General features: G+C 34.6%; 4 protein-coding genes across 9 annotated transcripts; 3 read left to right on the forward strand and 1 right to left on the reverse strand.

Moving 5' to 3' along the window:
* Positions 1–193: 193 nt before the first annotated feature.
* On the reverse strand, positions 194–5,749 carry LOC129243834 (catenin delta-2). The gene is made up of 5 exons (XM_054881179.1): positions 5,302–5,749; positions 3,804–4,666; positions 3,021–3,577; positions 845–1,761; positions 194–745 (listed from the first exon to the last, which is right to left on the reverse strand). The coding sequence occupies exons 2-5, from the start codon at positions 4,625–4,627 to the stop codon at positions 629–631; spliced, it is 2,415 nt and encodes an 804-aa protein (XP_054737154.1). The 5' UTR covers positions 4,628–4,666; positions 5,302–5,749; the 3' UTR covers positions 194–628.
* A 979-nt stretch (positions 5,750–6,728) lies between these two features.
* On the forward strand, positions 6,729–9,296 carry LOC129243835 (coiled-coil domain-containing protein 25). Its single transcript, XM_054881180.1, has 3 exons — positions 6,729–6,938; positions 7,400–7,491; positions 8,800–9,296. The coding sequence occupies exons 1-3, from the start codon at positions 6,866–6,868 to the stop codon at positions 9,259–9,261; spliced, it is 627 nt and encodes a 208-aa protein (XP_054737155.1). The 5' UTR covers positions 6,729–6,865; the 3' UTR covers positions 9,262–9,296.
* Positions 9,297–13,568: 4,272 nt separating this feature from the next.
* LOC129244972 (60S ribosomal protein L39) lies at positions 13,569–14,054 on the forward strand. The gene is made up of 3 exons (XM_054882903.1): positions 13,569–13,657; positions 13,748–13,851; positions 13,919–14,054. The coding sequence occupies exons 1-3, from the start codon at positions 13,655–13,657 to the stop codon at positions 13,965–13,967; spliced, it is 156 nt and encodes a 51-aa protein (XP_054738878.1). The 5' UTR covers positions 13,569–13,654; the 3' UTR covers positions 13,968–14,054.
* A 1,032-nt stretch (positions 14,055–15,086) lies between these two features.
* LOC129245120 (UDP-xylose and UDP-N-acetylglucosamine transporter) lies at positions 15,087–21,337 on the forward strand. 6 transcript variants are annotated; one of them, XM_054883118.1, is made up of 6 exons: positions 15,087–15,173; positions 18,233–18,330; positions 19,429–19,645; positions 19,703–19,834; positions 20,121–20,303; positions 20,385–21,337. In XM_054883118.1, the coding sequence occupies exons 2-6, from the start codon at positions 18,248–18,250 to the stop codon at positions 20,790–20,792; spliced, it is 1,023 nt and encodes a 340-aa protein (XP_054739093.1). In that variant the 5' UTR covers positions 15,087–15,173; positions 18,233–18,247; the 3' UTR covers positions 20,793–21,337. The 6 variants fall into 6 exon arrangements, with proteins under 6 accessions (XP_054739093.1, XP_054739090.1, XP_054739094.1 ...); XM_054883115.1 differs by having other exon boundaries at positions 15,109–15,181; XM_054883119.1 differs by having other exon boundaries at positions 15,172–15,194.
* Positions 21,338–21,808: the final 471 nt, after the last annotated feature.

Here is a 21,808-nt window from a genome sequence, read left to right on the forward strand (position 1 = left end):
CTTCCGATTCAATTGTCTCAAAAATCGACGTGGGAGCGGAACCTCTCTCTTTACGTCTTTGCCCTATTTATAATTTCAAACAAATGAAATTTTCTTTCAAAATCTTATACCAAATTATTAAATTTTTACTTCCTGTACGATTAACCTTCATAAATACTAACCCCAAATCAAGCGAAATAAAAAGGCGACGGAGTTACTACCAAGAAATTTTATTATATATGTTCGTATTAACCGCATTTCGAGAATGTAAATTTTATTTATACGTATTGGTAAATATACCTCGTTTTATATACCCCTTTTATCGTGTAAACTAGTTTTTGTATACATTTATAGAATATCGATATTTCAGTGCACAAATGTGTTAAGCGAGATTTTCTTGAAATTTGCCTTAGATATTTCATTTCTCTATAATTTTTTGTGATATTTGATATTGATGGTGTCGTTATCGTACAGTCTTCACTGCAAATAAAATCAAACTTTCATTTGCATTAATCGGACAAGAAGTTATATGTATTTAACTTAAAGCAAATGCACCCTGAGGTATCGATATATTATCTGTTGAAACATATTTGTAAGTGCATTTTATTATATTTATGAAATATGAAAAGTATTTAAAAGTTATAATTTTTTAATTGGAATGATTCCGTCCGCCTTCCATGATGGGTATATACATAGCCGCTTGAGGATTTTGATTTCTCCGTTGATAAGTGTCATTGCCTACACCATTGCTCGATGCATCATCGACCTAAAATAAAAAATAAAAAAAAAAAACATTTCGGTACAGATTCCAAAGTTATTAAGAACGAATTTAAATTATTTTTGTACTTGTTTTTAAAGAACTCACCAATTGACAAAGGAGTGGTGACTCATTGCAGCTTGTAAAATCATTTCCTGTATTATTGCGAGCCGTATTATTTGGAGCTCTTTGTATCGTTCGATCTTCATATCTTGTTCGACCTTGTGAAGCCATGGGTCTGTTAAGAGTGTTGTTTACGTTATTGGGTGAATTTGGCGAAATATTATGAGCTGTAAATGACTTTGATACGAAATCTTGCTCTTTCCATCCGTTTTTCTTGTAAACATCGCGTAATTCATGATGTTGCCACATTGTGAACAAAACCTGACTGGCGAACTTTAACACACATGATGTATATTTTTGGCGCTGTTTCGTTATGCTTAACAAGCGATCAACACCACCGGCATCCAGCAACGATCGTGAAAACTCCGGATTTTTCTTTATTACTTCATTAATTGTGGCTAATACTGCAGTAATTGTGTCATCGGAGGTGTTCTGATCGTGCTGTGGATTGCCAGTTGGAAGCTTTTGGACTAAATCTCTCATGGCGTACTTCCCAATAAGCTCTTTGTTGCGTTGGTCTATAGCAAGATTTCGTAAAGCTGTTGCCACTGCGCAAACAACACGATCAACTTCCATACGGAGCAGTTCTACTAATATGGGTAGCCCTTTTTCTTTGCGAACTGTGGCGCGAATATCAATGCTTGGCTGCCAATAACAGGCTGAAAGGTTCTGAATAGCGCCTGCAGCCGCTTCTAAAGTTTCCGGGTTGGAACAACTTTGCAATAAAGCTAAATAGTACTGCACAACCTCTGGTTGCCACAAAAGTTCATATCGTTTGTGTGATGAACTGTTGGGTACTGAATTCTTCGAAGTGCTGGGAGTATAATTATTTTCTGTTTGATGTTCACTTTGTGCAGCCTCCTTTTTCTTTTTACTTGTCCCAAAACAGCCGAGATTCTCTCCTTAGAAAGATTATTATTAACATATAATATTCAAAGACATATAATACATATATAATATATATCGTTACGCTTATCCTAGAATCTTGAATGTGTAAGAATTAAAATTTTAGGAAATCAAGTTTGCTCCACGAAAACTAGAAAATTCGGTTTCTGATATAAAAAATATTTGTAATTTTCTTGTACGCATGGTATTCTTGGTTGGAGTATACGATTTAACATCCAAAGGTTAATTAGTCAACCCATTAAGTCAAAATTAGAAAATTTGCACATTCATGCTTCTCGCATAAAAGGGTCGATATGTAATATATGTATATACTGAATATAACTTTATATGTATATAGATGCCTATATACATACGTATATATATGTGTGTTTTTAAGTACCTGATTTATTATATAGTAGTATACTAAGTGTATAAAGCATAGCACCGTTGAAGTTTAAATTCAGAAATCCAAAACATACATACTTTATTTTGAGAATGTGAAAAACTGGTTTTTATATTTTTCTGCATAACAATAAATCTCACATACAGTAAGGCTCAAAATTCGTCAGAGCAAAAATAATTTCAAAATACTTTGAAAATAGGAAATGTGTATGGAAATACAATTAAAAAAACTGCAAAAATACACTCAGAGGTTTGCTTTTATCTTCCAATATGGACCCCAATTTAAAACAACCTTCTTACGAAACTCTGTTAAATTACATCATTTTAGAAATTCTCATTTATACGGGTACTGCGAAATCATTTTTCTTGAAAAAATTATCACACATTGAATTTGAGGAAACTCCAAGTCTTAAAGTAGGGAATATAGAAAATTTAAAGGACTTTGGGGATACAATTTTAATTAATTATCAGAGAAAATTAATTGGTCAGAGAATGTACAGTTCTGATCTTTTAAAAATATCTATTGGCTTTTTCAGAATTCAAACACCACTTGCCGCTGCTGATAAAAATAAACCCACAAATTCAAAAAAAAATCTTCTTCTGCCTTTGTGAAAAAAGGAAAACTGTTGAGAATTTAAGATTGATTTCTTATCAACATTAAAAGCGAATCTATATGCGATTATTTCGATAAAAGGAAAAAAGAAAAAAAAAACAAAAGCGAATATATATACAATTATTTCGATAAAAAAAAAACAACGCACAGACTGGTACCTGCTTATGTATGTACATGATAATCTTAATGTATTTTTTTACTATATACTTTATTATTTATATATATTTTAAGTATGTAAGACTTTAATGAAAGCATTTTTACCTTTATAGGAATTCGATTGAGGTCGGCTTTGTATTGGCATTGGTTGTTTATCGTAATTAGGATCTTCCACTTCTTGACAGCGATATGATAGATTGCGTAAAATACAAACGCAATTTTCGACGGTTTTATTTCCAATGTTGTTCTTTTCTATAGCCATTTTCACCACATATATAAGACACTCTACTAGGTGTTCCGAGTTTCTCAGACTAGTCCTTGCAAACTCTCCGGCAGAACTGACATTGCGTAAAACTCCTGAGGCATTTCGAAAAACTGTGGAGTAACATGTTTCTCCTGCACAAACCGCATCCCAACCCGAGTGGGGTATAATAATGTTACTAACAATAGCATTCAAACCTTCATCAATAATCGAGCGTTTGATGTCCTCACAGGAAGACATATTCCATAGAACTCCAGTGACCAATTCCTTTACTTCTGATTCTTGTGTTCTGCACAACAAATTTACAAGCGCAGTTATGCCCCCTGCATTTTTAATTGCGCGTTTATTTTCATCATTTTGTCTTCCGTAGGATAAATTTCGTAGAGCACCACATGCATTCCTTAAAAAAGGTACAGTTATAAATAATCTCAAACGACTTAGCAAAACGTGCTATATTCTAACTTAAATGAATCGATTTGTATCTTCATTTTTATCAATATTTTGATTTGTACTTGTTACGCATGTTGTTTTTACAAGTTATATTATTTGTGTGGTTTGCATCTAGCTTTAATGCAAACTTTCTTTAGGAAATAAATGACATGAAACAAATATTGAAAATATCTTACTTGTGAATCTCTGGAACATCGTACGATAGCAGACGTACAAGCGGCGGGATTCCACCCAGAGTCCGAGTTCGCTGCTTGTTTGGATCATCCATATAACATAGGTGCTGTAAATAAGCTGCTGCGTTTGCTTTAATTTCATTATTTGGATTGTTCAAAAAACTTATAACTTCTGAAAGATTTGGGTCACGCCATCTCATTGTTGAACATATGTCACTTCCTGAACCTTCCATGAGCAAATGTTTTGAATCTCTTATGTGTGAAACCGCGTCCATTGGTGTTAGAGTAAGTTGTGCCATTTTACTTTGATAATCAGTATGACCATCGTAAGTCCTTGCTACATCCGAAGGAAGTGCTGATTCTGAACCATTGAGATTGCTGTCAAATAGTAATGGCCTTGGTGAGTAAGAATTAGTGTTGCCAGCTTCAATGGGAAAATCAAAATTAACTTCTGATACATATCCGTAAGCAATGGTGGGATTCTCAATATAGTGGGATTCGACGGGGCAAGCATTTAGACCATAGTCTGGCATTTCATCATATTGTGAGGCTTGCATGTATCTCACAGTAGAGACTGACGAGCGTTCTTGTATAACAGGCTCATTCTGTTCCTGCGAAGAGGCAAGTTGTCCTTGTGGTCCAATTAAATTAGGTGCATTGTGATCCGATCCATATGAACATTGGCCCCCTGCTCTTGAAAGTGCCAACTCAGGAGACTTGGTGACGTATATTGAGGAGTTTGGGTACCGCGATTGATATTGTTCATAATCTTGTAGAGCTGTATATTGGCAATTCAATTCAGCTTCATTAAACGTTGGTGGATCCATTTTTTTGCTTTTTCCCCACAATATTAGATAGAATTTAATCTACAGACCATAAATAACAAAAAATATTAAAAACTGGAGTAAGATATGAACATCTGATAATGTCTGAGTCTAGTAATATCCTTATAAATATTAATTAAAATAAATCTGGCAGGCTTATTCCGTAAAGTAGCTACACGTATTTGTGAGTGCAGGGGCTTTGGAAATATGTTCCTACATGAAGATATTTATATCAATTTACAAATATTATATCTACAACAAAGCCAACAAATATATATATATTGCGAATTGAACAAATATTCAAAAAGGTGTTATTGCTTTTTTGGGCAGAAGTATATTTTCAAAAAGAAGATACACAAAAAAATCATTTATATAAAATAGGTTTTTTCAGCATATCGATTTTAATCAATTTTTGTTATTATATAGCATTAACAAAGCTTTCGAAAGCAAAACACAGCAGAAAAAATTCAAACATACATACACGTATGTAAGTAAATATGTATAAACAAACAGTTTAAATAGTTTTGCTACCGTATCTAATTTAGTAGAGCTGATAGCTCTGGCAACTAATGCTCATTGATTATATTAACATTTATGTTTATTTCATTTTGTTAATGAACCTTATTTAGTTTTAAAACCAATTAAAGTTCGTTATGAATATCTGCTGTATAGCTTACCAATCACGTCATGTTGAGAGTTTCTTTTGTATTACGGGTGTGGTAAAACACTTAAATGTCCAAGTTTCTTTTTGCGTAAGATTATTGATTTTTCACCAAATAACTGAGTACTTAATTTTGTTAACTCAAACACTAAAGTTACAACTTTTCCGTTAGCAGATTTTAAGAGATGCTTATTTAAAACTTAATGAATGCTTGATTCGGGATAGTTTATTCACACAAAATCAGTTCACTATTTACAAATTGGAGATTCTACTATACTTCCAGCAGTGTGGCTATGCATTTTTTTACCGATTCTTAGACACTAGCAAATTTTTTGGACAATGTCACCTGAAGCGAATTCAGATTTAGTTAATTTAATTGACCGAAATATCATTTTTAGTAGATTTGACTTTGATTTAATCCACAGAAAACTATATCCAACTTAATAAAAAGTAATTCATGGGAAAATGCTTTGGTTATAGAATATGTAGGATGCCTCAAATACCAATTTTTAAAACGATACCAAACAGGGTTTGAAGCAAAAAATAAAATATAAAGGAAATACAAAATGATACGTTATTATATCGTATTTATTGGCGTTTTCTTGAGTATTTCTGTGGACTAATATTTGGAAATAAAATTTAATTATTTATTACATACATTATTCATTATTCATTATAATTGTGAATTTAAAAACACAGGAGATTGCTTCCAAGCAATGTTGAATTGAGAAGATTAGATTGCTTCTAAGCAGTGTTGAGTTTAACTGATTAAAAGAAAAATGTTTGTTGTGACCAGATGATGTAAATTGAGGGAATAAACCCCACCAACTGGAAAGAGGGCAGTCTAAAGTTTAACAAAAGTCCTGCACTCTTTTCTAACGACTCTATGTTACAGACTCTTGGGGAGCTGTTTGAAAATGGTGTAAAAAATTCTGCGAAGTTATTTAAAAGTAAAACCTTAACGGGCGAAAACCATTGATTTATAAATATATGTATGTCTTTGATTTGTCGAAGAAAATGTTTTAATATTTGTTAATTGTTAATACCCGTTAATTGTCACATCAATTGTAAGCAGGATTGTACACACACACACTGTCTTGCCTCGGTGTCATCGGCAAAAAAACTGCATTTGAAGGTATTCATATAATTCGTGATTTTACAATTTAACTCGCATTTCTTTATTTTTATTGGTTTGTTTAATTTAAAAAATTTAAATCTGAATATCACAATATTAATAATATTATGTAATGCAGTAATAATATTATTATCTTCCTCTTGTTCATTTATTCGCAGCACTAATGTCATTGGGGTTTAAAATCGCAAAAAATGAAGTAGCACTACCTTCGGAAAGCACTACTTCTGTATCCTGTGTACCGTGAGATAAGCCGGCTATCGACATTTTTATATCGTACGACTCGTTCTGTGTTCCAAAATTTCAGCTGAGACCATATAGCCGGAATTAAACATTTTTATAGCACAAGCATAAGTTCGGATTGTAATTGCAAAATATAAATTAATAGTATTGTGCGACCTACGTACATTTAGCCTTGTTCTTCAACTTCGTTTTACGGTTTATAGCAATGGTTTTTTATTTTAAAAGCAATGTTGTATCGCCACCAGCCTTAATTTACATGGGAAAAGATAAGCATGAAAGTAAATATCTGGTTGTGGGTGTTTACATTTGGATGCAGAGTATGAATATTAATATTTGTAATTAATTAATGTTCGTAGGTTAGCTCTGGCCTACGTAAAGCGCGGTATAAATAACTCACATTGGTGAGAAATCTGTACAAAACCTATAACTATGCTTACATCTTTCATCCCTCGCATCTTATGTATTATTTTCGTGTCTTAAATTCCGCATGCGAGCAGTTTCTATTTTAACATTGTATTTGAAGAAAAAAAGCGCCTATTGAACCGGTCACCCCTAATATTCATATTCACACCCTCTATAAACATATTGAATATTCATTATCATTATAAAAAACTTGTAAGGTTTTATTGAACCGGTCACCCCTAATATTCATATTCACACCCTCTATAAACATATTGAATATTCATTATCATTATAAAACACTTGTAAGGTTTTAAGTGATTTATGTGATTATTTCCAGATGAGGAACTTATACGATGGGGTTGGCCAGAAGATGTTTGGTTTCATGTTCATAATTACTCTTCTGCGCACGTGTACTTGAGACTCAAAGAGGTACGTTCTTATGTTAAAAGAAATGTATATATAATTTGCGCGTACACCCTTTTTGGGTGTTTGGCCGAGCTCCTCCTATTAGTGGTGTGCGTCTTGATGTTGTTCCACAAAAAAAATTTACCACAGTTTAAACTGTAATCTAATAATGATACAATTCTGATCTTAAGACCATAGTACACATCTATATTGTAATATTTAAAAAAAAAATAAATTAATTAATTAATAAAAGAAGGGCTTGAATCCACATAATCATAATTCCTCTATCTTTTGACGTGGGGTACGATTTAGTTAATTTCCCAATGACTTGTGTCCGCGTCTTGACATTTTTTAACAAGGGACCTACAGTTTTAAGCCGGCTCCGAAGGGCAGATATTTTTTATGAGGCGCTTTTACATGGCAGAAATACACTCAGAAGTTTGCCATGGCCTGTCGAGGCGGGACCGCTATTAGAAAAACCCTTTTTTAACCTTCACGTTGTTCGAACCAACATTCTCCGAATTCCGAATGGTAGTAATGCACCAATACATTCGGCTACGGCGGCCACTATGTACATATGTATATATGCAATGGTCTTTGTACGTAGGGTTTTTTGGTCTAAATAGCATCCCATTTTCAAACGGCGCTCAGGGATCTGTAAAGGTCTAAGTTTAAGGAGGTACTTTTCTTAAATGTTTGACTATCTCTTCACTATGTGGGGCTTTAAATACCGCGCTACATTGCCCTTCTCCCTTCATTCCAAAATCAGCCGGTAAAAAAAGTAATTCACATCACAAAACAACTTACTTAAATTTATTAAAAAATAATTTATTGCAAAGTGCTAAAAAGTTGGATATTTCGATTCTAACGTTATCTTCTCCAAACCCAAATTAAATGTTTCAATCATGAGTTATCTTTAATGCTGAAAACAGTGAATGATGTAAACGCAGTCCCCTGTCAGCTGTTACGATCAAACTAATGAGAACTCCATGTAAATGAAAAATTCCTTCCTTCCGTATCGTAGTATCGTAGAGTTTATCTTAACTGTCCCCATGTGGTTGAAACGCCAACGCAATCGTCCAATCACAATGTAATTGAAATTGAAATTTAAGAAAACGTCGCGTAAACAACTAACAAAAATCGTGTAAGTTCAATGCAGTTTCGTCTAAAATAAAATTTTCATAAAATTTGAAGAAATTTTTAAGTTTACTTAAACACACGAAATAAGCTATGAACTTATTTGCTGAATGTATCTTTGAATGTTTCAGTTTTTTTGAAAATACAACTTATGTAATAAACGTAATAGATTGTTTATACTAATTTCTTTTAAAGGGTCAAGCTATAGATGATATTCCACAGGCTCTCGTTAATGACGCTGCACAGTTGGTGAAATATAACAGCATTCAAGGAAATAAAATCAACAATATAGATGTCGTTTACACATTATGGTCGAACCTTAAAAAAACACCAGATATGGATGTTGGCCAAATAGGTTATTTTTGCGAAAAAAGTGTAAAAAAAATCCGCGTTGAGAAAAGAGTAAATGAAATTGTGAATCGTCTAAATAAAACGAAAACCGAAGATTATCCAGATTTACGTCGTCAAAGGGAAGGGCGTGATGCCGAAGAGAAAAAGGAAAAGAAACACATTTTAAAAGCTCAGCAGGAAAGGGAAGAAGAAGACATTAAGCGCCGAAGGGCAGAAGCGGAAAGTCGTAGTTACGATAAATTATTTAAGCCCGAAAGCATGTCTAGCAATTATGATGATGGAAATGATTCGGATGATTTTATGTAACAATAAAATATAATATATAAATCTTTATTCACTAATGTGCTTCAGTAGTAAATTTATTACTTTCTTCTACCAAGTATCTTCTTAATTGTTGCGATAACCGTTAACTCGAGTTTGGCCGAGTTTAACAAAGCGCGCTAGTTGGTGTACTTTCAAAGCCGGAGCGTTTGTATCCATTTGGACGACATGACCCAGCCAACGTAGCCGCTGGATCTTTATTCGTTCACATATGACAGATTACCTGCAAAATTGACAATCAGCTGTCAATACTGTTGTTAAAGGGTTTTTTTATGGAAATTATTTTGGTGGAATATTTCGGTGATTTTAGTTTGTTTAATTACACCGCGTTACACACATTCTGTCCTATGAACCAAATATACTTTTTCGGAAAGGGGATAAAAAATAAAAATGCACGTGTATCGGCGATTTTCATGTACACGTCAAAATTTTTTTATTTTTTTTATTTTATAACTTTAAACGAGCAATTCTTGTATGCATATCCGTATAGCCACACGATCTCAGGATTAGCTTAACGGATTTGAATGAAATTGGGCACACAGATAGTGTATCACATTTCTAGACTTTTCAACTAGGTGTTGCCACTGACAATGTTTCACAGTTCGAAATTAAAAAAAAAATTGCATGAGATATGCCGATGTGGGTATTAAAAGAAAGGTATTTCACTCCGCATTACAATAGAGATATAAAACCCCGAATTTTTTCATTAATTTTATTATATTAAAATTAAAAATTGTTACATTAAACTTAGGCCTTTTATTTTTGCGTTTGTAAGCATTTGTGTCAGTTTTTTTAAAATCAGCCGCCACTATATTCCACTGCTTAAAGCGTGATGCAAAGAGTTCGGCTGCTCTCTTTGACAAATTTCCTTCTCGTACAAGGTCATTGAAGTCGGCTTGCGTTACTAAATGCGGCACTGCAGTCCCAAGTTCACTGGGTGTTGGTACAAATTCCGATACTTCTGGTTCCCCGCATCTCGCATTCGATGCAAGAAATGTTGATAGAATTGTTGGTGTTACTGTTAGTTCTCCATCCCTTAATTCGGGAACATCATCAAAAATCTCCATTGAAGCCGCTATACGTTCTTCTGGTGAGTACAGAACCGCTGGAATAACCGATTCTACATTAGCGTAGTGAATTTTGTTGCGGCGAAAGTATTGGTACCCTTTAGTTTGAGTAAAAGTTACGCAAAAGTAGTACAGTTCACTGCAGTGCTTCGTACGTAGTAGCCAAATTGTTGGTACAGAGTACTTTATTGTTGACCTTCCATCAGTAAACTTGCATAAATTTCTATAGCAATAGTCGCACACGATTTCCGGAGTATACCACAAGTAAGGAACATAAGCAGTCTTGAATATTTTCTGAAACGAGTCTGCCTGCAGAAATTCAGCGCGATTGGATCACGGAACAAGGGTTAAAAATTGATCCAAAGTTTTTCACACAGGCGGACTATCATCTCGATCGAAAGACCTGCCGACTTTGTTTCCGCGGATCACTGGTCACACATCAACTTTAACAAAGCTGATTGGACCAGATTCGCGAAATTTACTGAGGACATCTTCGCAGCCCTACCCACTCCCACCGACGTGCGCGCAGGCGAACGCGCGTTCCGCAAGGCGATCACAGCCGCCGCGGCTCGCTTCATACCCGCTGGACGGATCCGGGACTTACGTCCCAATTTCCCAGCCGAAACAGCTGTTCTGGCGAATGAACGTGATCGCCTACGCCAGGCCGATCCCGGGGATCCTCGAATAAAGGAGGATCCGGCAACTGGTAACCCGACATAAGCGGACCAAATGGGTAGAGCATCTGAAGTCCTGTAACTTCACCTCTGGTGTGAGCAAGCTCTGGTCCACCGTAAGGTCCCTGTCGAACCCGACGAAGCAAAACGACAAGGTGGATATCACCTTCAACGGTCGTACTTCGTCGGACCCGAAGAGATGCGCGAGCTATTTTAGCCGGCAATTTATACTGCATCCTCCGGTCGACAGATCCAAACGTTGTGCCACCAGACGGTTGCGCAAACTGCCATACAAGAGTGCACCGCTTACTTTCACCAGCGACGAGGTTCTGGGGGCTATCAAACACATGAAACCATCAAAAGCCATTGACCCTGACGGACTAAACATGCTGATGATGAAAAAGCTGGGTCCATTGGGAGTAGAATACCTCACCAAGGTCTTCAAGCTGTCTATGACCACTCTCATCATTCCTGACAAGTGGAAATTAGGGAGAGTGGTCCCACTACTGAAGCTTGGGAAACCCACCAACCAAGGGGAGTCTTATCGTCCGCTAACTCTCCTTTCCCCAGTAGTGAAGACGCTTGAAGCCCTTCTACTCCCACTCCTCACATAACACCTGACTCCAGCCCCACATCAGCATGGTTTCCGTAGAGTGCACGGCACCACCACGGCACTCACCGTCATAAACACCCAGGTAAACTGTGTAAACTAAACCAAAACCGCCCCTGCGAGAGGACTGTGCTAGTAGCGTTGGACCTACAAAAGGCTTTCGATACAGTCAGCCACGTCACGCTACTAGATGACATATTACAGTCGACACTCCCGCCAGGGCTGAAGAGGTGGACCGAGAACTACTTGTGTGGTCGTCACTCGTCGGTGATATTTCGAGACCAAACTTCAAAACAGAGAAAAATAAAGCAGGGTGGTGTCCTTTCACCCTAGCTTTTTAATTACTATATTTCGAAACTTCCTCAGCCACCAGAGGGAGTCTCACTGGTCTCATACGCCGACGACTGCACGATAATGGTGTCGGGCAATGACATTGATGGCCTATGCACCAAAGTAAACGACTACCTCGCCCGCCTTTCTCGCTTCTTCACTGCGAGAAACTTAAAACTTTCTCCCACTAAATCCACGGTGACCCTTTTTACCACCTGGACAAAGGAGCTCAAGCTGCAACTTCAGGTGCACGTCGATGATACCCCAATACCGACGGTAAATAACCCCAGAATTTTGGGAGTCACCTTTGACAGCTTGCTCTCCTTCTCAGCGCACACACCCGCTATTGCAACGAGAGTACAGAATCGCAACAAGGTCCTCAAGTCGCTCGCTGGCAACACTTGGGGCAAAGACAAAGAAATGTTGCTGTCGACTTTCAAAGCAATAGGCCGACCGGTTCTCAACTATGCCGCGCCTGTCTGGTCGCCTGGAACCAGTGATACGCAGTGGACGAAGCTCCATACCTGCCAAAATACTGCCATTAGGACCGCGACAGGATGTCTCCTGATATCCCCAATTCAACACCTGCATGACGAGGCTCACATGCTCCCCGTTAAGGAGCACAACAAAATGCTCGGCAAGCAGTTTCTGCTAGGGTGTCACCGTAGGCCTCACCCATGCAGACACCTGCTTGAGCCTGAGCCACCTCCCAGGCACATCAGGAGACACTTCCTCAACTACGTGGACGAGATCCAGGACAAAACAGACAGACCACTCCAGGATCAGACAGTGTACAGACAGGCCATAAATGACATTCATCGGGAGACCCTTACCACCTTCTTAACTCCCGGCCTCCGGATCCCGTTATCGGAGTCCAACCACCACCTATTGCAGACGAAGAGCTCCAGCCTCCCCGAGAGTCCCGCGTAACCTTGGCACAATTACGTTCTGGATACTGTAGCAGGTTAAACTCCTACCTATCCAGAATCGACCCCGACATACTGAACATAGGTATGTCCAGCATGTGAAGGCACACTGCACGACACTATCCACCTTTTCACATGCCCCATCAAACCCACTCATTTAACACCTCTCTCCCTCTGGACCCAACCCGTCAAAACAGCTAGTTTCCTGGGCCTACCGTTAGATGAGCTAGACGAAGACGACCGGTTATTGCACTACACTGACAAGGCGATGATACTGCTACAACAACAACAACGGGTTGGGTGCAGAGGGAGAGAGGTGTTAGATGAGTGGGTTTGATAGGGCATGTGAAAAGGTGGTTAGTGTCGTGCAGGGTGCCTTCACATGCCGGACATATGTTTAGTATATTGTCGATTCTGGATAAGTAGGAATTTAACCTGCTACAGCTCCTCATAAAAAATATCTGCCGTCCGGAATCGCCTTGAAACCGTAGGACCCTCCATTTGTGGAACAACATCAAGACGCACGCCGCAAATAGGAGGAGGAGTTCGTTCAAACACCCAAAAAGGAATTAAGTGCCATATACATATATAGTGAGATTTAAAATGTCTGAATTATTCTCATATACATATGTCGCACACGCAAAAATATTTCGCATAACATGGAAAAATATTTATTATCTGGCAACGCTAAGTTATCGATGAAAATGTTATAAAGTTTACCATTCCTACAAAAATAAGTTCTTTCATTGCTAGCGAAGCAAAGTAGATAGAATGGTAAATTGTTAATCCATTTAAATTTGTCGCATCATTGCTATTTTATAAAGAAAAATTGTGTATTTATGTTAATAATTTCTATTATTATAGGCGGCGCATAAATCTTTCAGGATTAAACAAAAACTTGCTAAAAAACTGAAGCAGAACCGCTCGGTTCCCCAGTGGATACGTTTACGTACTGGGAATACTATCAGGTAAAGCTCATCCTATGCTATTTTATTAAATTTATAATTTAATCTGTTCTGTTCTTTGTTTTGTTAGGTATAATGCAAAGAGGCGTCACTGGAGGCGCACAAAGTTGAAGCTGTAAACTTATAATTGCACTCCGTTGTTTGCGCTTGTGCAATTTATAATATAACGCTTATGCTTCAATAAATATATATATCTATAAACTCAATTATTGTCATGAATTCATTCTTGAAAATTCCAAAGGCAGCTTTGTGTTAATTCTTATTGAAGGGGAACTGTCGAATATAATGGAAAATACAGACCAATACAATCGTAAAGTGAAATATTTGTTACATCTGATGTGAAAGTAAAAAAATGCCTTTTAATATAATATTGAATGTTCTTGCGAGAATACATGAGAGAGAAATATAATCAAAGCAGTATGATTGAAAAAGTTGAACTTGGAGATGGACTTTCCTCTATATTTTTACTAAAGGTGGCGTTTTTTTTAATTTAGATCTAATGACTTTACTTCTAGTGGATTTCTCTAAAACGAGTTTGTCCATATTATTTCTATTTACGAAACAACGTAACGTATTTTTCTATGTGTATGTAGGTGCACATCCAAACAAAGCTAATTCCTGTGCCACACAAAATAATCTTAATTTTGTTTTTGTAATTACAAAAACCTGGAAGAAAGTAGAAATTTCACCTTAATCCTTACAATAATTCGGAATAATCCGCCAACAAAAACTATCACCAAGAACGAAATAATCCGCAAAAACTTATTTTGTTTTTGATAGAGTTTTAGGAAAATAAATACTTTTGGTAGTCCTCTAACATTATTTTCATTGGGTCTTGCCGACCCAAGATATTATGGACGCAAAGTATTTTGAGTACATCGCGCATTTCGAGCGGTGATGCAAATATGTTAAGAAGGCCTCAGTAGCGCCTGAAGTCGTGGTATGTACATATATAAATAAATAAAAAAAACTACAAAATAACAGTCAAATGAAACTTCTAATTTAAGGTTGCTAAGATATCTAGTAGTTCATCTGTAATGTTTTGAAAGTTAGTAAAATTGGCAATAATTTTATTTGAAAGAAATACTCAGTCACATTTACCAACTGGAATACAATCAGCTTTGTGGTGGTGATATTGTACAATGGTGGTATAATAGTTAATTATACATGAATCCACCATAGTGTGAAAAACTATAATATGTTGGAGAAATTTTAAAATATGGCAACACAAAATAATTAAGAAAGATAAGATGACAGTGCTTCAATGTTATGTATATGGAACCTTTTTTCAGAACAATTTTATTTTCAAAGTGATTTTGCTATAGGTAGTGTGGTAAATTGTGTTTGTAAGATAATACATTGTTATTTGATTTTTTTTGAGATTAATTTGTGCTTATTCATGCAAGTGGTGGCGAAATTGTTTTTGTGCTTAAACTTCTTGGCGCATCCTTTAGTATGCCGTTATATTATATTATATTATAACTAGTTATTTTTTAGTATGAAGCATGGTAAAGGTAAAATAAGTACGTTAGCAATTGCAGGCGGCCGGTGATTGATAATAAAAGTGAAATAAATAAATTTGCAATCGCCGAACGTTTGGTGACTGATGTTAAAAACAACTTTCAGCACCTGTAGAGGGTCGTGCTTAAAGTTCCTGGCACAGTCCGTCAAAGACAATGCGGGAAAATCGGCAAAGCGGTGGCTTTTCTACGCTTTTGTTTAACTTTATAAATTCGAAACTACCCAAACCATCAAGGCTGACCAAAGATCAAAAACAATTCATTACTCTAAGCATTTTCGTTTCACTGCATAGATCTTTACTTGAGTCAGACTTTATTTTGGACATATGCGAAACAGGCCGGACTAGATTTAGACGTAGTGGTCTTTGATACATCAAATCTGATTGTATATAACCTTCGAAAGTTATAAGGGTTATCTTATGCAGCTTGCTTCGCATACAACCGCTAGCATAAGCTAAGATATATAGTTGTAAAATCGATAGCCGGGGGAAAATACCCATGTACTGCCCCATGAGTTTTAAAAAAATGGTTATAAGGGGGGGTAGAAGGGGTATTCTACTTTCTAAAAGTGAAAATCTCACTTCAGGGCAGTTTATAGTTTTTAAGTTATTTGATTTCAAAATTTGTAAAATTGACCAAGAATCCTCCTATTTTGGTTATTTCAACAAGCAGAAGTGCTGCCAGACATCGTATAAATAAACAATTTTAGAAGATAATAAATAAATAAAAATACAAAATTTTACAAATTATTTCTATATTATATACGTCTATTCATATATATATATATACCTATATATAGGTATATTTATGGATATATATATATATATATATATATATTTATATGTATATATTAATGCTTGATTTTCAGTAAAGTACAATCAAACGTATGCATTTTGAGTTTACAGATTTGTATTTGGTGGGTGTATTTAGATTTGTATTCAAACAAAAAAAAGGTTATTTATTAATATTTCAGACATATATGTGTTGTATTTGAAAAAATACCACATATTAATATATGATATATATATATATATATTTATACATATACTTTATTTTAAACAAAAATACGTCATAAATATTTAATATATATATATTTTATTAAAAAACAAAAATAGCGCCGCAAGCGAAAATTTGGAATAAAAAATCGCGCGATTTTTAATTCCAAATTTTCACTATATTATGAATATATGATATATGTATATACATATATATATTTTATTAAAAAAAAAATAGCGCCGCAGTCGAAAATTTTGAGCAAAAAATCGCGCGATTTTTATTCTAAAATTTCACTATATTATGAATACATGATATATATTCTTTTTTATATATTAAATATCTATATATAAAAAAGAATAATCTCTGCGTAGGCGGCCTTCGGCCGTACTTCAAAAAAATAACCCTTAATAGTTCTCTTCGCTGCACACAGGAGTTTTACGTGAAGCTGAACTGTATTTCGAAAATCAAATCGGTATTGTATTTATATATATATATGTATATGAACTCAATATTACACCTTAGAGGTTGTAAACCCCCATTCCCTCATTATTCTAACAGAAAAGAGTGTGTGGAAATTATGTTCCTAGGTTGCTTCGTTTTCGATCGCATTCCATTTTCTTTTTGTTTGCTTCTGGCAGCACTCCATTCAGCCATGCTTTTCAGTTATTGTTAATTTAGCTGGCGCGTCAAGAGCTTACAAGTTATAAATGCAATTTAAATTGTTAATTTATGGTATATATAAATAAAAAGTGTTAGAAACGTGTGTGTATGTTAATGTAGTTTGAATAATTATTAAAATAAATGTGATAAGTGCACTTATTGTATCAAAATTTGGTGAAGGTAAAAGACAAATTTTATCAACAAATAACTTAAAAACTATTATTAACTGAATAGTGTTGGTGCTAGTTTTAGCAAAATAAGCACGAAATCAACATCTTCTGGGATTTTCATTGGAAAATTCGTAATATTTCTCTCAAAACAAGTGAGGGGGCAGTGCAAGGAGTCCTAGCCGTTTCATTTTTGCAATAAGCAATACGAACAAACTGTTTTTAATTTAGTGTTGTAAGGAAGAAAGGAATTTGAGAAATGTATTTTTACGTAATAATAGTATCGATACAAAAATAAAAGTGTATACTTACTTCCACGGCATAGGTACGGTAAACAGGGCTAGTTGGAAAAATATTTCGATTTTCAGAGAATTTTGCTTACTTTATTAATTCTGTTAAGTATTTGACTGGATAATCAGGATGTAGGGGAATTCCCCTCGCATAGATGTTGCCTGCACAATTATCAAAATCTTGTTTCTATTTTAATATCTCATTTCATGTTCGGCGAATTGTTATCGAAACCTTATTTTTACAAATGGAAAAGTAAACTAACATCGTTTTACTTTACCGGTTTTACGTTACCGGAACGACTCGGATTTATATCCGGCCAAGGACTTTCACTTCAGCAGCATTCCCCGTCCATGTATGGGGAATGTTTATGCTGATACAACAACAACAACATTAAACTTTATACTACTTTTGATAACTGAATTTAAAAATAAAACACTTCAGAACACAACCCTACTTAAGGTTTTACCGCGATCACACTATTCAGCAAAGAGGAAATGAGAGTGGTAGTCGTCGAAACGGCAACCATTAGTTCTCTAGGGTTAAATCAATTTTGTTCTCTTTCATTTTTACTTGTCCTTAAAGATATTTAATACTTCGAACGTGATACCAAAACGATTTTGGAATAGAAGCATAGTTTCAAAGGTTTTATTGCATTTAACTAAACGGTACAAATACATTCAGAGATAATTGCTTCATTCTTTATAAGGTTCATAATACCATTTTGTTTCATCGTATTATAAATATTTCCAGATTCCTAGACAGAAAATGAATTTCAAAGCATTTACGGCAGTCATATGCGTCTTCGTTGGATGCTGTAGTAACGTTATATTTTTGGAATACCTCGTAAAGTAAGTTATGGTTTAGCGCTATTTAAAAGCGTATAGTACGAAAAAATGGGAAAAATAGAGTAAATTTCTAAGTTAATGCTCTTAAAAAAGTTAGTATTTAGGTAGGCTCTATTCTGACTATGATCATGAGCAGAATTCGAATTTTAATAACCCGGTAAACTAATTCAATTTCTACATATCGCACAATTCTTTACCTTCGAAGTCCAATTTAAAACTAATATTTGAGCCCAGATATATATGTATATATATATATATTTTTTTTAGCTTTATTCATAAAAATCAAATTACTCGCTGAATCATATTGCATTCGGGATTTGTAATTCACATATAGAGTTTTTAAGCATTTAAAATATTATAATTAAAATCTTAGCCTTGATTGTGACATATACTTTAATGATTGTTGATCTTTAACCGATCATCATTTAATCAAATCTACATATTTATAATGACCATAAGCGCCAACTTGGAACTCTAGGAATTGATGACAAGGAAGTGTTAAACTTGGTTTGGACTGAATTTCACATAACCGAGCTCATTTTATTAAAATTTAATACGGGATGACAGTTAATTTTTGGAATCACACAAACACAAAGAGGTATAGCTTGTAACATCAAAAGGACGAAAATTTAAATCCATTATATAAAAAGTGGGCTGGTTAGCGTGGGTTACCGAAGGAAATTTTCAAATAACGTAAACGCGATACAAAAATTTGGAGTCATCGAATTTAGATTGGAGCCTTCTAAATTCAATGGCTTCCAAAAACGTAAATTTAATTATCAAAACCTTTGTCTTAATTTTGAAAGTCCGTTGTCACTTTAACTAAGCTCCAGTCTAGAAAGTAATTGGTTCATAATAAATATTTTACTTCCAACCTAGTAAAAATATGATCATTGAAAGAAAAGCCTCCTACTTGTCAATTATTACATTTTTGTAATTTGTGTTCTTTAAACATGCTAATAAACATGCTCTACGAAATTACGGAGTGGTTTATTGCTTGGTACGGCAGAGTAGTTCTTGATCGGCGAGAGTCGCGAAATGTGCTTAATGATTTTGTTCAATAATAAATTTACTTATATATATTCAATATTTATATTTTAGAGAGGACCCTGGATCTGGGAATCTGATAACGTTTTCACAGTTTCTTTTTATTGCTATTGAAGGGCTGGTGCATACAATTGCGTCTCGTAATTTGAAGCCGAAAATACCACTGCGTAATTATACGCTCTTAGTAGTTATGTTTTTTGTGACAAGCGTAGTCAATAACTTCGCGTTTGATTTTAACATACCAATGCCTTTACACATGATATTTAGAGCGGTGAGTTGAATATTAATTACATTGAATTCTCATATATCATAATACTTCTATTAATAGGGATCTCTTATTGCTAATATGATAATGGGCATTCTTATTTTGAAAAAGAGATATATTTTCTCCAAATATTTATCAGTTTTTATGATAACAGCCGGGATTATATTATGTACAATTATATCGGGAAGTAATGTGGTAAGTAGAATTCGTATTTGTATTAAAATCCTTATATAGTAAATGCCACTATAAATTTTTAGGTAACATAAAATAAATATTACTTGATGGCCGCCATAGCTGAATGGGATTGTAACTACCATTCGACTGGAGTGCTATCTAATTGTCTATTTTAGTATAAATGACAAAATAATAATAATATTTAAATAATATTTATTAAATCATGGAGTTGAAATATTATTATTGAAATAATTCTGGCCTTTTGTTATATTCTTTTTCTTATTTGAAACTTTTCCCATTTGCACAGAAAAATGCCTCCGCGTCTTCGCCAATAGACAGCGGAACTGCCGCATATTCGGATTTCTTCATATGGATTATTGGCATTGGTCTACTTTCTATAGCTCTTTTTATATCGGCTTATATGGGCATTTGCCAGGAAACTCTTTACAAAAGATTTGGAAAACATCCGGAAGAGGCACTTTTATACACGGTAAAAATTGTTCAAAAAAGTTAACTTAAAGGAGCGAGGTTTCAAACACATAAAAACTTGTTTTTTTCTTTCAATTTTCAGCATCTGATCCCGTTACCCGGTTTTTTCTTGATATATAAAAATATATGGGAGCACTTGAGCATAGCAATTGCAAGTGAACCAATGACTTTACCAATAATTTCATTAATTGGGTTGAAACTTCAAATTCCTCAAATGATGTTTTATTTAATTTGTAATATTATAACGCAGTATCTTTGTATTAGTTCGGTGTATGTCTTGACAACTGAGTGTGCTTCGTTAACAGTTACACTTGTGGTAACTTTAAGAAAATTTGTATCCTTACTATTTTCTATAGTATACTTTAAAAATCCGTTTACTATTTATCACTGGATTGGTACAGGACTAGTTTTTTTCGGGACAATCGTATTTACAGAAGTAGTTCCACGAATTACTGAGCATATACAAATGCAGAAGCATAAAAAGCAATAATTATATCATTGATTGCATGTGCAAGTTCATGTATATACATATTACTATAATAATTAATATAAAATGTAAATATTTTGTTTACTACAGTTGAGTATAAGTAGACAATTTTTTATAAACTAATGTGTTTTCTTTTCTCGCAATAATTTCACATTTATTCTGCCCGACGCCGGTGCTGTCAAGTTTTCATTTTCTTTTCTCAAAGTGTTGTACTCTCATCAGGCGAATATTGGCATTCTCTAACATCTACGATAAGCGAGAGAGCGCGTTGTTCAGCTGGTTTTCGGGTATCTGTTCACAAAAATTCATCAAAATAATGTGCGACAAGTTTGTTACAAGAAAATGACAGTCAATCGTTCAATATTATATATTAAATATATTGAATCTTTCTTGTTCTATTTTCATATGACAATATTTTCGCAATGTCAACATACTATAATAATGAGGAGACAATTTTTTCGAGAACAGAAAGCGCTATATAGTTATTTGTGTGAAGTATGCTCTAAAACAATGTTAATAAATTGACAAAGTCTATTGGGATAATTGAATTGTTTTTTTTTCTTTTTGCATGGATAACATATTTCTTATTACAATATAACTGCGTATACACAAAAGAATCGTGTTTAACCATATCTTAAATTGTTTCTCAAGGTTTCTCAAATTATCCAAATAAATATAATTTATTTGTTTTATAATATTACTAAGATGTATCTAGAATAATTTAATAACTGTCTAGAGAAATTCTTATGGTTAGATTTTGCATAAAAAACGACAAAAAAACATTCAATGCTAGAAACCAGCTTTTTGGACTATAAAAAAAACTTCAAAATATGTACGTTATTTGTGTTTTTGTCATACGCAAGTCATTCTGCTTGCCAATTGTTTCTTACGTAAATTAGAGGTGTCTAAATCTAGAAGATTTTCAAGTTCTTTCGATTTTTGTTCATTAGGTTATTTTTTGGTTCTCTAACTATTTAAATATGAAATTTTAGTATAGTCGGTTTAGGTGTAATCTTCCA

The sequence above is a fragment of the Anastrepha obliqua genome, chromosome 4 (assembly GCF_027943255.1).
Source record: "Anastrepha obliqua isolate idAnaObli1 chromosome 4, idAnaObli1_1.0, whole genome shotgun sequence".
Lineage (NCBI taxonomy): Eukaryota > Metazoa > Arthropoda > Insecta > Diptera > Tephritidae > Anastrepha > Anastrepha obliqua.

Excerpts from the sequence above, each read along its gene's own strand:
- LOC129244972 (XM_054882903.1), top strand. Across the intron at positions 13,852-13,918 it reads CGTACTGGGAATACTATCAG|GTATAATGCAAAGAGGCGTC; the intron begins GTAAAGCTCATC and ends TTGTTTTGTTAG.
- LOC129243835 (XM_054881180.1), top strand. The coding sequence starts at position 6,866 with ATGGTTTTTTATTTTAAAAGCAATGTTGTATCGCCACCAGCCTTAATT. Across the intron at positions 6,939-7,399 it reads GGGAAAAGATAAGCATGAAA|ATGAGGAACTTATACGATGG; the intron begins GTAAATATCTGG and ends GATTATTTCCAG. Across the intron at positions 7,492-8,799 it reads TGTACTTGAGACTCAAAGAG|GGTCAAGCTATAGATGATAT; the intron begins GTACGTTCTTAT and ends TTTCTTTTAAAG.
- LOC129243834 (XM_054881179.1), bottom strand. The coding sequence starts at position 4,627 with ATGGATCCACCAACGTTTAATGAAGCTGAATTGAATTGCCAATATACA. Across the intron at positions 1,762-3,020 it reads TCAATCGAATTCCTATAAAG|GAGAGAATCTCGGCTGTTTT; the intron begins GTAAAAATGCTT and ends AATCTTTCTAAG. Across the intron at positions 746-844 it reads CACCACTCCTTTGTCAATTG|GTCGATGATGCATCGAGCAA; the intron begins GTGAGTTCTTTA and ends TTTTTATTTTAG.
- LOC129245120 (XM_054883115.1), top strand. The coding sequence starts at position 15,113 with ATGTTATGTATATGGAACCTTTTTTCAGAACAATTTTATTTTCAAAGT. Across the intron at positions 19,646-19,702 it reads TACACATGATATTTAGAGCG|GGATCTCTTATTGCTAATAT; the intron begins GTGAGTTGAATA and ends TTCTATTAATAG. Across the intron at positions 19,835-20,120 it reads TTATATCGGGAAGTAATGTG|AAAAATGCCTCCGCGTCTTC; the intron begins GTAAGTAGAATT and ends CCATTTGCACAG.